The sequence below is a fragment of the Saccopteryx bilineata genome, chromosome 6, assembly GCF_036850765.1.
Source record: "Saccopteryx bilineata isolate mSacBil1 chromosome 6, mSacBil1_pri_phased_curated, whole genome shotgun sequence".
NCBI classification, from domain to species: domain Eukaryota; kingdom Metazoa; phylum Chordata; class Mammalia; order Chiroptera; family Emballonuridae; genus Saccopteryx; species Saccopteryx bilineata.
This window is the reverse complement of record NC_089495.1, coordinates 153,636,091-153,651,327: the sequence shown is the minus strand read 5'-3', so window position 1 is coordinate 153,651,327 and position 15,237 is coordinate 153,636,091. Positions and strand designations below refer to the sequence as shown.

The window sequence follows — 15,237 nt, the reverse complement described above, 5'->3', positions numbered from 1 at the left end:
CATAAACTTTGTTAATGATCGAATGTTTATATCTCCTAAATTTCATATGTTGAATCCCAATTCCTAATGTGATGGTATGTGAAGGTGGGGCTTTTGGGAGGTAATTAGGTGATGAGGTTGGCATTCTTCTATTGGGATTTGTCCCCTTATAAGAAGAAACTCAAGAGAGCTGATGCTTCTCTTGGCCACGTCAGGACACAGCAAGAAGGTGGCTGTTTGCAAACCAGGAAGAGGACCCTAACCAGACGTTGACTCTGCTGGTACCTTGATCTTGGACTTCTCAGCCTCCAGAACCGTGGGAAATAAATGTTAAGCTACCTCTATGCTATTGCAGCCCAATCAAAAACAGGTTACTCACCGGGTTGTGAGGAGAACCCTTTCTTGCTCTTTAAGTTGTTTGCAACCTAGTGGATTAATTTTATTATAAATTTTAGAGTAGAAGGAATAATAATAGCTGATATTTATTGAGTACTTGTGGTAAACCAGGGACTATTCCAAGTGTTTTGTGTATTTTAATTCATTTAATCTTTAAACCAATGCTATGAGGTGTCTCATAGTATCCTCATTTTTACAAATGAGATATCTGAAGTAAAGAGATACTAAATTAGTCAAGGACACAAGTTAATAAGTGACATTAAAGTCCAGGCATCTGACTCTTGAGTGTTTAACTTTATGTAGTGTTTATAGCTTAATACTATACATACTCTGCTGGCTTTTGTGAGTGTCCATAGAATGAGAAGGTAAAGGAGGGAAACTTGGGAGTGGCCCAAAAGTGATGCAATTTTCCCCCTACATATAGAATAATGTTCTGGCTTCATTGCAACTATATACTTGAATTTTACAATAAGGTTTCTTTCTCTTGGTGTTCTGATGAAGAAAGTTATTGTGTGGCTAAATTTAGAATCACTGTATCAGTCTCTCCAGCAATCATCAGTTAGGAAGTGGGTTTATTTGAATGAAGGTGGTGGGCCTTGGCTGGTTGACTCAGCGGTAGAGCATCAGCTGGGCGTGAGGAAGTCTCAGGTTTGATTCCTGGTCAGGGCACACAGGAGAAGCAACCATCTGCTTCTCCATCCTCCCAACCTCTTCTCTCTCTCTCTCTCTCTCTCTCTCTCTCTCTCTCTCTCTCTCTCTCTCCCTTCCTTTCTCCCTCCCCCCCTTCTCCAGCCAAGGCTCCATTGGAGTAAGTTGGCTCTAGGTGCTGAGATTGCTCCATGGCCTCCACCTCAGGCACTAAAGAATGACTCTGGGTGCAAGGGAGCAATGGAGCAGAGCATCACCCCCTAGTGTGCTTGCCGAGTGGATCCCAATTAGGATGCATGCGGGAGTCTGTCTCTCTGCCTCCCCTCTTCTCACTAAAAAAATAAAAATAAAAATAATTAAAAAAAGAATGAAGGTGGTTGGCTGAGCCTCCAGCAGCACTAGCCAGGATAGTGTTCAGTCTGTAAACAGCATAGGAAGTCCTTAAGTCAGTGAAGTTACCATTCTTAAGAATGGAGGAAAGTATGGCGCTTTTATGTGTTTTCATCCTCAAATTGGAGAAGGGAGTTTACAGAAATATTGATTTAAGATATATAGCTGAAATGCTTTCAGACAGTTTCTTACAATAAGAGCTTCCACAGTGTATGTGCTGTGTGCCTGGTACTAGACTACATGCTTTACATATATTTCATGCTCAATGTTCTGCTTGACTTTAGTTGAACTTTATTTTTTAACATATGAACTTACATTAGAACTTGATTACCGTGCTCTTAAGAGAAGCTTTATATTAAAGCCACTCCTCATAACTGTAAAGTAAAAATTTACATTTGTAGCTAGCACAAATAATATCTGCATTGGCTCTGGCCGATTGCCTCAGCACCATGGTCGGCAAACTGAGGCTGGCGGGCCACATGCGGCTCTTTGGCCCCTTGAGTGTGGCTCTTTCACAAAATTCCATGTGCAGGCACTACCTCAATAAGGAATGTACCTGCCTATATAGATTAAGTTTAAAAAATTTGACTCTCAAAAGAAATTTCAGTCGTTGTACTGTTGATATTTGGCTCTGTTGACTAATGAGTTTGCTCACCACTGGCAGTAGAGTGTCAGCCTGGCATGCGGGAGTCCCAGGTTTGATTCCCAGCCAGGGCACACAGGATAAGTGCCCAAGTACTTCTTCCACCCTTCCTCCTCTCCTCTCCTCTCTCTCTCTCTCTCTCTCTCTCTCTCTCTCTCTCTCTCTCTTCCCCTCCCGCAGCCAAAGCTCCATTGGAGCACTGTTAGCCCGGGCACTGAGGATGGCTCCGTGGCTTCTACCTCAGGCACTAGAATGGCTCCGGTGGTGGCAACACAGCAACACCTTAGATGGGCAGAGCATCGCCCCCTGGTGGGCATGCCGGGTGGATCCCGGTCGGGCACATGCAGGAGTCTCTGCCTCCCCGCTTCTCACTTCAGAAAAATACAAAAAAATACAAAAAAAAGACAACAAATAATATCTCTTTATTACATCGAAGTAGATTGTTTTTGTATTGAAAAAGTTAATAAACTTGCACTTTAAAAAAGCTTATTTGTATACCTATTTCAATTTTATTCAGTTATAAACTACACTTGCTGGGAAATTTTTTTGACAAAAATTTTTATATGGCCCTGGCCGGTTGGCTCAGCGGTAGAGCGTCGGCCTGGCGTGCGGGGGACCCGGGTTCGATTCCCGACCAGGGCACATAGGAGAAGCGCCCATTTGCTTCTCCACCCCCCTTCCTTCCTCTCTGCCTCTCTCTTCCCCTTCCGCAGCCAAGGCTCCATTGGAGCAAAGATGGCCCGGGCACTGGGGATGGCTCCTTGGCCTCTGCCCCAGGCGCTAGAGTGGCTCTGGTCACGGCAGAGCGACGCCCCGGAGGGGCAGAGCATCGCCCCCTGGTGGGCAGAGCATCGCCCCTGGTGGGCGTGCCGGGTGGATCCCGGTCGGGCGCGTGCGGGAGTCTGTCTCTCCCCGTTTCCAGCTTCAGAAAACGGGGGGAAAAAATTTTTTTTATATGTTTGAATATTTAAGAACAATAGTTACTTAAAATTTGTTTGATATGAGTGAGCTAGAAAGGTAATTTTTAATTGGTTAACTTGAGAACCAATTTTTCCTTTGGTGAAATACTTAAATGATGATATTGTTTGTTGTTTTAGTAAGAATATTTACATCATTGTGATAGAAGCTGTATCTTTTAATGCATCATCTAATACACTAATTAAATTAATTACCTGCGAGGTACAAGTACATTAATTTGAACTTAGAGGCCCGGTTTGTTTTGCAATGTGCATGAAATGAATTGCCTAACATTCCTTGATTAAATTGCACTGTACCTAGATATTTAGTTAAAATCACATCTAATATGATTGCAGAAGTAAACTATTATAGCTGTTGAATGAGGAAAATTGCTTATATTTTGGAGAAGGCTTTTCTGCAGCCTTGGTTTCTTGTAACCATTTTGTGAGCTCGTCTCACCAATAATTACTTTAATCAGCATTTAAGTTTCTTTAAAAAGGAAGAGCTGATTTGAGAGACTATGTTTCATTCTATATATGGTGGTTATGAATTCGGGTTCTGTAATTAGATTAATTTGACTCAGAATCTAAATTCTAGAATTTACAGTGTCATCTTTCGCAAGTCTTTTATGCTTGAACTTTAGTTTCTTGTAAAATGTAGGTAATATAAATGAATGAATAAATAAGTAAGTAAATAAAATAAATAAATAAAATGTAAGTGAAATTACTGACTTTACAGAGTGGTTGGTGTACACTTGCACATAGTAAATATTCAGTAAGTGTTACCTAGTCTTTTTATATTCTTTCCTAAACTTATATTGTATTAAATGGACTGCTTTTTAAAATCTGTATGTTTTTAAATTTATTAATTTTAGAGAGGGGAGGAGAAGAGAAAGAGAGATGAGGGGAGGAGCAGGAAGCATCAACTCCCATATGTTCCTTGACCAGGCAAGCCAGGGGTTTCGAACTGGCGACCTCAGCGTTCCAGGTCGACACTTTATCCACTTTGCCACTTTAGGTCAGGCCCAAATGTACTGTTTATAAATAAACTTTTAGCCTGACCAGGTGGTGGTACAGTGGATAGAGCATTGGACTGGGACGCGGAGGACCCAGGTTCAAAATCCTGACGTTGCTGGCTTTAAGTGTGGGCTCATCAGTTTGAGCACAGGGTTGTTGGCTTGAGTGTGGGATCATAGACATGACCCATGGTCTCTGGCTTGAGCCCAAAGATCGCTGGCTTGAGTAAGAGGTCACTCGATCTGCTGTAGCCCCCCAGTCAAGGTACGTAATATGAGAAAGCAATCAATGAACAACTAAGGTGCCACAATGAAGAATTGATGGTTCTCATCTCTCTCTCTTCTTGTCTGTCTCTGTCCCTCTCTCTGTCTCTTTCTCTGTCACACAAGAAAAACGAAAAGCTTTTAATAGCATATTAAGGAAATATTTTCTTGTCAGTAAACATATTTACATAATTTTAATGGCTGTAGAATATTTCAACATGCTTTTTGTTATGCTTAACCATTTCATTGTTCTTGTGCACATAGAATTGTATCTGATATTTTGCTCATTGCAACATTTTTTAATAAAGCTCTTGAATGTGAATCTTTGTGTAGTGTTTCTGTTTTGAGCAACAATAACTAAAACACATACATATAAAAATTGTAGCCTGACCAGGCAGTGGAGCAGTGGATAGAGCATCCGACTGGGACATGGAAGACCTAGGTTTGAAACCCTAAAGTCGCTGCTTGAGCGCTGGCTCATCTGGCTTGAGTGTGGGCTCACCAGCTTGAGCACGGGCTTACCAGCTTGAGCGTAGGATCGCTAGCTTGAGTGTGGGATCATAGACATGACCTCAGGGTCACTGGCTTGAACTCAAAGGTCTCTGGCTTGAAGCCCAAGGTCACTTGCTCTCCTGGAGCGGCCCCCCCACCATCAAGGCACATGAGAAAGCAATCAATGAACCATTAAGGTGCCACAACAAAGAATTGATGCTTCTCATCTTTCTCCCTTCCTGTATTTTTGTCCCTATTTGTCCCTCTCTCTGACTCACTCTCATCAAAAAAATAAAATAAAATAAGAAAAAATATACACATACATACTGTGTACAAGTTTTCTGTAGAACTTGTTTCATTTTCATTTCACATTTAAGAGTTGAGGTAAAGGTTGTTTCTTGGAGCAGAAAGATCTAAATTACTGTCAGTTGCCAGCGACCAGGAAGGGTGCATATTAGCATTTTTAAAGCACTAGGCCATCTTGTTGGAATTTGTATAGGAATGTTATCTTGAACTTCAGTTTTATTTTACAGTGATAATATAAATTCAGAGAAAACCCAGAAAAATCTACTCTGTTTAAAAATAGTCTATACAACTCTTCAGTTGCAGGAACAGTGTTATTAAATCTGTTTTTGTGGGGCAAAGGAAGACGGGATGTCTGAGTGTTTTTTTCCTTTCTCTCAAGCAGTCTCATTCCAATCGGCAGTGTAATTGGAATGCAACTCCAATCTGGAGGAGGAAGGGGAATTTTTGGCAAGAAGACACTGAGCAGTTGGGAGTTTTATTCAGATGAAGCATAGACAGCCATTCATTATGAGTACAACTCAGTAAGAACAGCAATTGCATTCTATTTCTACAGCTGGGATTTATACTCTGATATTGTTATATTGTGTTTTACATGTAGTAACTCCTTTCTATCCAGAAAGGAATTATTGACTTAAATGGTTATATTTATTACATCTGCACGTCCCCTCACTGCCTCAAATAGAAGTTACTGAAAGGGGATTTTTGTGAAATTTGAAAACATTTCTTGAGAAACAACAGCAAAGAAGACATTTGTGGCATATTTGAATTACACTTAACCTGTAGGCTCTGAGGGCAAAGGACTGGGTCTGATTTATCTTTGTATCTGCTGAATCTGCTGAATCTTTCATAGCACTTGACACAAAGTGGGTGCTCAGGAAATGGGCAAAAAATGAATGGTAGGAAGTGCTCCCTTCTCATTAAGCATCGCAAGATGGTCACATCTGCATCTGTGTGAAATAGGGTATACCAACAAAGCCAACCTAGGCTTATTTCAAACCATCTATCTGCAGAAGGGCTGAGGAGAATTGCTAGAACAGGCTGGGGTGTAAACTTAAGAATGAGAAATGCTTTGAAAGAATTTGAGAAAGGTACATGATCAAAGTAGTCTAGTAAGATTAATTTAGTGCAAGTCGACAGGCCATGGACATGGTCCCTAATGGATTCTGGAGTAATGGCATTGTGCTGGTGTAATGTCGCATTTGTAGTCAGCATTAATCAAAGTGACACAGACTGCTAAATAAATATTTGAAGTTCAGTTTGTTTGTTTTAGTATAAAAATTAGTGAAAATTTATTGAATTATGTAGTTAAGATTTTTGCACTTTTCTGTGTATGATACATTAGTAGAAAGCTTACTAAATATTAAAGTTATGGAAATACTGATAGCTGTCTAGGAGAAAGTCTGTATGTACTCCCTAGCCTTTGTTCTGGCTCCATTCACCTTACACATTTCCTCTCCTCCCAGTAGTTTCGTCTGGTGTTTTTCAAAATTATTTTTACCTCTTGCCTGTAATAATCATTTAGAAAACTAAAGTGAAAGTTTCTTTACATTGGCACCCCTTCCTAGGTCAATGATCTTCATTCTTGGTACAACTTTCTATAGTTTCTATTACAAAAAATGATATATTTACAAATACAAACTTATACAGATATAAATATAAAATTATGCTACAAATATAGTATGACATTGTAGTATGGTACATATATTTTCCAGGGAAATTCTGTTATATATATCCTTGGTTGACAGTTTGTTATGGTGACAAATAGGAGTCCAATTGAAGTTCATTGACTCCTTGAGTATTTCCTGAATCTTACAGTTGGTACTGAGGATGGGAAGAGTGATGATGGTGGTCTTAGTACCCAGAGCACATTCCCAAGAAAAATAGCAGTGCGGTGTAAAGGCTCCAAGGCCTGAAAATACTGTATGCAAATAAATTACCATATCTCAAATTATGTTTGAGAATCTTAAAAAAGTTACAAATCAGAGTTTTTCCTTTTAGGGTATACAATAATTTAAGCAAGAACTCGCTGGAGGCCTTGATCTAATGTTAAGATTAGCAATCTGATTGATCCTGGTATTTGTTTATATTTTAAATTAACATTTTGTGGTTGGTTTTTTTTTTTGTTTTTTGTTTTTTTTTCCAGAGACAGAGTTAGATAGGGACAGATAGGGACAGACAGGAACGGAGAGAGATGAGAAGCATCAATCATCAATTTTTTGTTGCGACACCTTAGTTCATTGATTGCTTTCACATATGTGCCTTGACTGTGGGGCTACAGCAGACTGAGTGACCCCTTGCTTGAGCCAGCGACCTTGGGTCCAAGCTGGTGAGCTTTACTCAAACCAGATGAACCTGCGCTCAAGCTGGTGACCTGGGGGTCTCAAACCTGGGTCCTCCGCATCCCAGTCCGATGCTCTTATCCACTGCGCCACCACCTGGTCAGGCTTTAAATTAACCTTTTATTTATTTATTTTTTACAGAGACAGAGAGTGAGTCAGAGAGAGGGATAGACAGGGACAGACAGACGAACGGAGAGAGATGAGAAGCATCAATCATTAGTTTTTCATTGCGCGTTGCAACACCTTAGTTGTTCATTGATTGCTTTCTCATACGTGCCTTGACTGTGGGCCTTCAGCAGACTGAGTAACCCCTTGCTGGAGCCAGCGACCTTGGGTTCAAGCTGGTGGGCTCTTGCTCAAACCAGATGAGCCCGCGCTCAAGCTGGCGACCTCAGGGTCTCGAACCTGGGTTCTCTGCATCCCAGTCCAACGCTCTATCCACTGCGCCACCGCCTGGTCAGGCTTTAAATTAACCTTTTAATGAACATCTTGTAGGACCCTGATATTATCTTCCCTAGTCATTGGGTTGCTAAAATTCAGTTCTCTTCATAAACTTGATTTTAAAGTTTTCTTTTTTTACTGTATGGAGTTTACCACCTTCATTGTTATAGGCAACATTGTAAACGTAAACAATTATCATAAAGTGCGATGAATGCCTATGAAAAGAGTGGGCTTCTATGAAAATACAAGTGGGCAGAGGGTTGAGAGGAACATGCTCTAAAAGGCTTCCTTTCTTTTTGAGACCTAAAAGATGAGAGATGAAACCTGAGAAAAGTGTTTCAGGAGTGTGAAGGTTGTGGGTGAGAGATGGTGCACATTTAAGAAAGTGAAAGTTTAGCATGGCTGGATCTGGGACTTAGGGGGTTGGAGGGGAGAGATAGTGATGAAAGGTGAGGTCAGAGAAGTAAGCAGAAGCCAGGACCAGAAGGGCATTGGAAACCAAAGTACAGTTTGGGCCTGAAGACCTTGGGAATTTTAAGGGTGGAAGTCAGTAGAGGGGACAGGAGACAAGGTCCTTGAGAAAGATGTAGGTTGGGTATGAGAAACAGCACAAGTGGAAGGACAGTTTTGAGGAATGTTTTAAGGATGTGCTGGAATATTATTAAAAGGAGGGGAAATGGATGGAAGGACTTAATTGTATTTTTAGAAAGATTACTTTGGGTCCATTTTGGAGAACTGATTGGAGGAGGTTGAGGTTTGAGGCAGGGGACTGATTGGGAAGCTATTGTAATGACCTAGAGCAGTGGTCAGCAAACTCATTAGTCAACAGAGCCAAATATCAACAGTACAATGATTGAAATTTCTTTTGAGAGCCAAATTTTTTAAACTTAATCTATATAGGTAGGTACATTCCTTATCGAGGTAGTGCCCGCACGTGGTATTTTGTGAAAGAGCCACACTCAAGGGGCCAAAGAGCCGCATGTGGCTCGCCAGCTGCAGCTTGCCGACCACTGATAGACAGTAGTTGATGGTAGCTTGGACTAGGATGGTGGCATTGATAAGAGAAGTGGACAGATGAAGGATATTGATTAGAACTGGTAATTGCCAGGTGGTGGGGAAAGGGAGGAGCAGTGAAGGCTGCTATGGAGGTTTCTGCCAGAGGCAGTGGAGTGGAAAGCAAGGCTATTTATTGAAAGAAAGTAAATTGGAGGAGCAGTTTTGGGGGAGAGAGAAAATGAAGATTTTATTTTGGGGATATACTTAGTTTGCCTGTGTGAACCTGGAGTTTAGGAGGGAGCAGAGGTGTTTGGGTTATGGATTTAAATGGTCAAAATGGTACAGACCAGGGAGAATGTATGGAAAAATGGCTCCTCAGATCTGTATTTTAAGAGGAAAGGGCCTTGTCAATTTATTAAACTGTAACTCCCCCAGAAACAATGAGTTCTTACGCATGTAACAGTTCACAGATAATTCCAAGGTTAGATGGACATCTGCGTTCCTCTCATTACAGAATGAAAGAAGAGTATCTAGGGCAAAACCATGAAGAACTCAACTTTCATTGATGGAGAGTAGGAGAAAGATCCGGCTGGGAAGACGTAGCATGAGTTTTGTGCCTGGTGAAAAACTAGTAGATGTGTTAAATAGAAACCAAAAAAGAGAGAGCGTCCAGAAGAGGGATTATCATCAGTAGATGCAAGTGCCCCTCGGGTCAAATGTGATAAAGAATGAAAAGTATTCATTGGATGGAGTTAGTGGGTAGGTCCCAGGGCTTTGGAGAAGCAGTGCAGGGCAATAGTGAGAGAGGGAACCATATTACAGTGGGGGAACAGAAGTGGGGTCATGAAGTGTAGACAGTTAAAGCACACTGCTCACAAAAATTAGAGGATATTTCATCGCTTCATATTCACTTTGAAATATCCCCTAATTTTCGTGAGCAGTTATAGTTTCATTATGAAGGAAAAGAGGTTGGATGGTAGTCCAAGGGAAGAGGCATGGGTGAGACTTGAGTGTGCTGAAATGCTGACGAGGCTGTTTGGTGGAGGAGAGGAGAGCCAAGTTCCCTGAGAAAGTGCTGGGCTGGGTATGAGATCCAGAGCACAAGGCAGAAGGATAGTGTTAGTCAGGAGAGTGGACATACCATGTTTCCCCAAAAATAAGCCAGTGTCTTATATTAATTTTTGCTCCTAAAGACCGCTAGGTCTTCTTTTCAGGGGATATCTTATTTCTCCATGAACAAGAATTCACATTTATTGTTGAACAAAAAAATTAACATTTATTAATATACTATAGTCATGTTATCACAAACATCAGCAAAACCAGCCAAACTCTGAATTCCATCAAGAATTTCTTGTGACTATTTCCATGTACAATAATCTACCCTGTTTCCCCGAAAATAAGACAGTGTCTTATATTAATTTTTGCTCCTAAAGATGTCCTAGGTCTTATTTTCAAGGGATGTCTTAGTTTCGGGGGAACAGGGTAGTAAGTGGAATGAAGAAAAGAATGAGTATCAAAACAGTTAAGTTTGTAAGTTTAGTGACAAGAAGTTTACAGAAATTCCATGTTTTCTGTTTCTTTGAGGTATGATGTGAAATAATTTCACTTCTTTGAATTATCATCACCTCATTAATACTGAAGACCATAATTTGTATTTGCACATGCATTGTGTATGTATTGATCCTGAGTAGTCTATTCAGTTTATATGATGATAGTAAAAGTTTAGTAATGCGTTCTTCTAAATCAAGTTTCTGATTTTGTACTCTTAGTTATGGCCTTAGTTTTCATGATTAAGTTTTTATGATTTAAAAAACAAAACTGTTTCTAAGACAGGGCCTAAGAGACTCTGATTAGTAAATTAGTGTCTTGTGCTTACTTAATAATTTTGTTTATTTATGGCATCTGTTTTCAAAATGATTTTCATTTGAACTTTAAAAATGATTAGTTATATTTAGACTTATTCCCAAGGTTTATAATGTTAAATGAATTTTCACACACTAAACTTCCAGTAATTGTAACTAATTGAACAGACCACTTAAATTGTGAGTAGAAGTGGATAGAAATTAGTCAAACATTACTTTCATAGATATTTTATAAATTAAACTATAAATACATGGAATTTGATGTTTTGCCTTCACTTGTATTGCGTTTGAATTAAAGAAGTGAAGTTTATGACTCTGTTTAAGCAGTAATATTTTAATTGAAATATACAGGGGGTCCTTGGGTTACGACACAGTTCCGTTCCTACAACAGTGACGTAACCTGAATTTTGGTGTATATCAAAACAAACCCTAGTCTAACACAAGCGGAACACTTGCACTTTTAACAATCCAAAATGGCTCAGGTAAACCTACTGGGGGACGCCAACTCCCTCACTCCTATGGCACATTACTGCGTATTGTTCCGCCACACACACCTAAACTAGTTTGCCCACATACTTCGTAAGTACAATGCTAATGATGTAAGCCGAAACACTGACGTCTCAATTTTTTAAAGTTTTTATGGGAGTGAGTATCATAAACTCAAAACATTGCATATCGAGACTGTCGTTACCCAAGGACCCCCTGTTATTCACAGTCTAAAATTCTTCTCTTTACACTGTGCAATTCAATGGTTTTAATATATTCACAAGGTTGTGCGTCTATCACCATATAAATAATTCAATGGAAGGTAGTCCAGAGAATGTAGATTTGGGATATCTAGCTCAATATATTAACTTAATTTTTGAAAGATATAGTAGATCCATCTTGTTGTTGAGCTGATGATTTAGAAGATAATTTATCTCTCCTGTAAAGTTTCTGTGGTGTTTAGATGCAGAGTAAATACCAGAACACTATTCCAAAAACCTAACATACACGATAAAGAAAGCTTTGCCATGGTCATTTGGCTCAGTGGTAGAGCGTAAGCCCTGCGTGTGGATATCCTGAGTTGGATTCTCAGTCAGGGTACACAGGAGAAGCTACCATCTGCTTCTCCACCCCTCCATCCCTTCACCCCTCCTCTCTCTCCCTCTCCCCCTTCCCTTCTCCCTCTCCCTCTCTCTGCCTCTTCCTCCTCCCACAGTGATGGGTTGGTTCAAGTGAGTTGGCCTCAGCCTCAGGCGCTAAACAAATGGCTTGGTTGCTGAGCAATGGAGCAATGGCCCCAGATGGGCAGAGCATCAAGTCCTAGTGGCCTTGCCGGGTGGATCCCGTTGGAGCGCATGCGGGAGTCTGCCTCTCTGCCTCCTCTACTCTCACTAAAAATAAAAAAAGAAAGAAAGCTTTATCTTATTTATGCTCCTCTTCAGTATAAAATTATTTTATCCCTAAAAAATATATATCAACTCGAATCTACATATTTCCTCCTTAGGACTGTTTTCTCCTTGGAACCAAGCTACCCTGGGGATAGATCTTGATGGAAGATAGGAATTGGATTCTTATCAGAGTATCAGATTTACAAACTTTCTTGTCCTCAGCTGTTACTGGTGATCATTGTTAAAGTTACAACCACTATTTCAAATGACTTTTGCTAGTCTTTAACCCTTTGAGTAGTGAGTTTTTTTCATGCATGCTGACCCCCAGGAGTGAGTTTTTTTCCCCAAAAAATGAAATTAGTTCCAGTTACAGATTTATTAACTTAAAATCATATTTGTTTGATAACCAATTTATGGAAACAAGAAGAACATACATTTGCCTTTTTTAAATGTTGCCTTACACATTTTTAAAATAAAAATTTTTGTTTCATTGTACTCTGGATGGTCAGGAGGCACGAGGATGTACATGAATGTTCGTACTACTTATTAATGAAAGTTTGTGATCATATTTCATACCTTCCTATAGTTAGTGTTTAATTATTATTCAGTGGTGTTTTCAGTGTTTAAAAATGACACTTGTGACAATGCATTCCTAACCATTTTATTTTAATACCCATGTATTTTTTTGTTTCCTTTACAGTACTCTGTGCAAAAAATTTGGTGAAAAAGGATTTTTTCCGTAAGTAAATTAACTTTAAATCTTGTATGTTGTGTGTGAATATTTTGGACAGCGTTTTCAGAATTGTCTGGCTTAGGGATTTCTGTATTCAGAAATTTACTCAGTATTGTTTTATGAATGCTTTGGTTCAGATCCTTTGGCATCACTTTTTTTTTAGAGGATTTTGTGCTCTTTTAGCCTTAACCCCTTTCCCTCTATCTAACCCTCCCACATATTTGTGTGAAATGTGTGTGAGTGCTGGTGTGTATATGATATGTGTAATGTATATTGAAGGTGTGCATACTACTAGATTTCTAGAAAAGGTTTAAGATTACTTTGTAAACACATGTTTTCCTCAAACATTCTGTAGGACATTTTACCTGTGCATTCAGGATTCCTTGGAAAGTAGGGAAGTCATTCAGCTTGTTTGAAATTTCCAGACTGTAGGAAAGAAATCTCTGCTACCTTTGATTGTAGACGCTCTTACATCACAGACTCCAAAGAAGATACTTGGTTTCTTTATTTGCCCTCTCTTTGCTCATCTGTTGCGATATTTTTTGTGGCTTTATTTTAGAATTAAGTTTTGTGACAAGGATTAGGAAGTACCCCTTGCATGTGGATACTTTTAATTTATTGAATAAAAAATGGTAAAATTTTTAGTAAAAAACTCTAAGCCAACAAAGTTTTTTTTTGTTTTCTTTCTTTCTGTTTTTCCAAAGTGAGAAGTGGGGGGTGGGGTGGTGGGGTGGTGGGGTGGTGGTGGAGACCACACTGCATGCACACAACCAGGATCCACCCAGCATGCCCACCAGGGGGCAATGTTCTGTTGCAGCCGGAGTCATTCTAGCGCCTGAGGTGGAGGCCATGCACCTGTCCTCAGCGTCCGGGCCAACTTTGCTCCAGTGGAGCCTTGGCTGCAGGAGGGGAAGAGAGAGAGAGGAAGGAGAGGGGAAGGGGTGGAGAAGCAGATGGGTGCTTCTCACTGTGTGCCCTGGCCAAGAATCGAACCCGGTACTCCACATGCTGGGCCAATGCTCTACCGCTGAGCCAACTGGCCAGGGCCAACCAACAAAGTTTTATATGTAAACTATTTGAAGTTAGAAATAAAGTTTTATTAGATTTTTAAATCCAAGTCCCACCAGCCAACAAAAACTGGCTGTAAGTGCTAGTATGACATTACATAATTCTCAAGGGTTTGGTTAAAAGATATATTAAGCTCCTGATATATTTTAAAATCATAATTCATTCCATTTAAAATTTTACTACTTCCAATCTTTCTAGATTAAAGTTTATAAAATAACATCTTATAAAAACTATATAAATAAAAATGTTAATGGTATCTGCGCTTTAGGACATAGTTAAGAAAGATGGGGGCAGTTGATGTACTATGTACCCTCTACCCCAGTTTTTGTACCCAGTGAGTGGTCTTTCTCTGGGCTGCCACCAGTTAATATTATTTTCATAGGCTGGTGCTGAGCTACTCACATCCATCCCTGTCACTAATAAACTAATAACCAGTATGTACTCTTTTTAACCTTCTTAAGGTTGATTTGAGGTAGGATTTATCTTGGTAGGACTGCAAGTGGCAAATAGGATCAGATAGGCTGGTGACAAGAGAAAAGGATGGGGAAGTGAGGCCTATACACTCTCACAATGACTTCTATACCCTCCAAGATATCTTCTCTGGTTTTAAAGATAAAATCCTCAGTTTTGTCTCCAAGCCTTCCTCCCTAAAGTCTTCTTCTTCCTTCAGAGCCCCAAGACACGGCTTCTCCAATAAAATATCCAGATAGCCTTGTCTCAATTTTCCTAGGAAATCTAGAGGGATCTTTAATTTTTTATAAACCTCTAAGAGTTGATTATCAATTACCTATATGATCTTTATCTCTCCTTAAGTTGTATGTAAAAAACAAAACTTTTCTTTTTTTATTGATGTAAGCAGTAAAAATTGATAAAAATTCTTAAGAGTTGTGAGCTTGCTTTAGGGATAAAAAATATTAGGGGAAACTGTGTGAGTATCTTTAGAATCCACAGTTCAGGAAACACTTGGTGGCTCTGGAAAGGGAAACAGGAAAGCTGGTCCTGGGGGCTCCAAAAGGGACTCAGCTGGGATGGACTGTCCCGGCTCGCACTACTGAGGTCCTCCCACCGGGGTAGATTTACATTCATTCTCACCTGTTTATATTATTTCATTCCAGAGAAAGAATGAAATAATAGTTCTTAATTTTCTTAATTACATTTGAGTGAGAATGTGTGTTTATTGATCAAAATGTAATGGTCATGATACTGAATTATAGTTAAGGTTTTGCTTGCAATTCAGTTTAAATTGTGTTGAATGAGAAAAGTAAATTTTCCACATTCCAGTCCGACACTCTATCCACTGTGCCACTGCCTGGTCAGGTGAGAAAAGTACATTTT

General features: G+C 39.7%; 1 protein-coding gene across 1 annotated transcript in view; it reads left to right on the top strand.

Annotated features, from left to right (window-relative positions):
• Positions 1–15,237, top strand: part of SMURF2 (SMAD specific E3 ubiquitin protein ligase 2) — a 122,398-nt gene that overhangs the window by 48,074 nt on the left and 59,087 nt on the right. Inside the window, exon 2 of the mRNA XM_066234684.1 lies at positions 12,802–12,840. Within this exon, the coding sequence (XP_066090781.1) occupies positions 12,802–12,840 (39 nt within the window). The remainder of the gene's footprint in view (positions 1–12,801; positions 12,841–15,237) is intronic.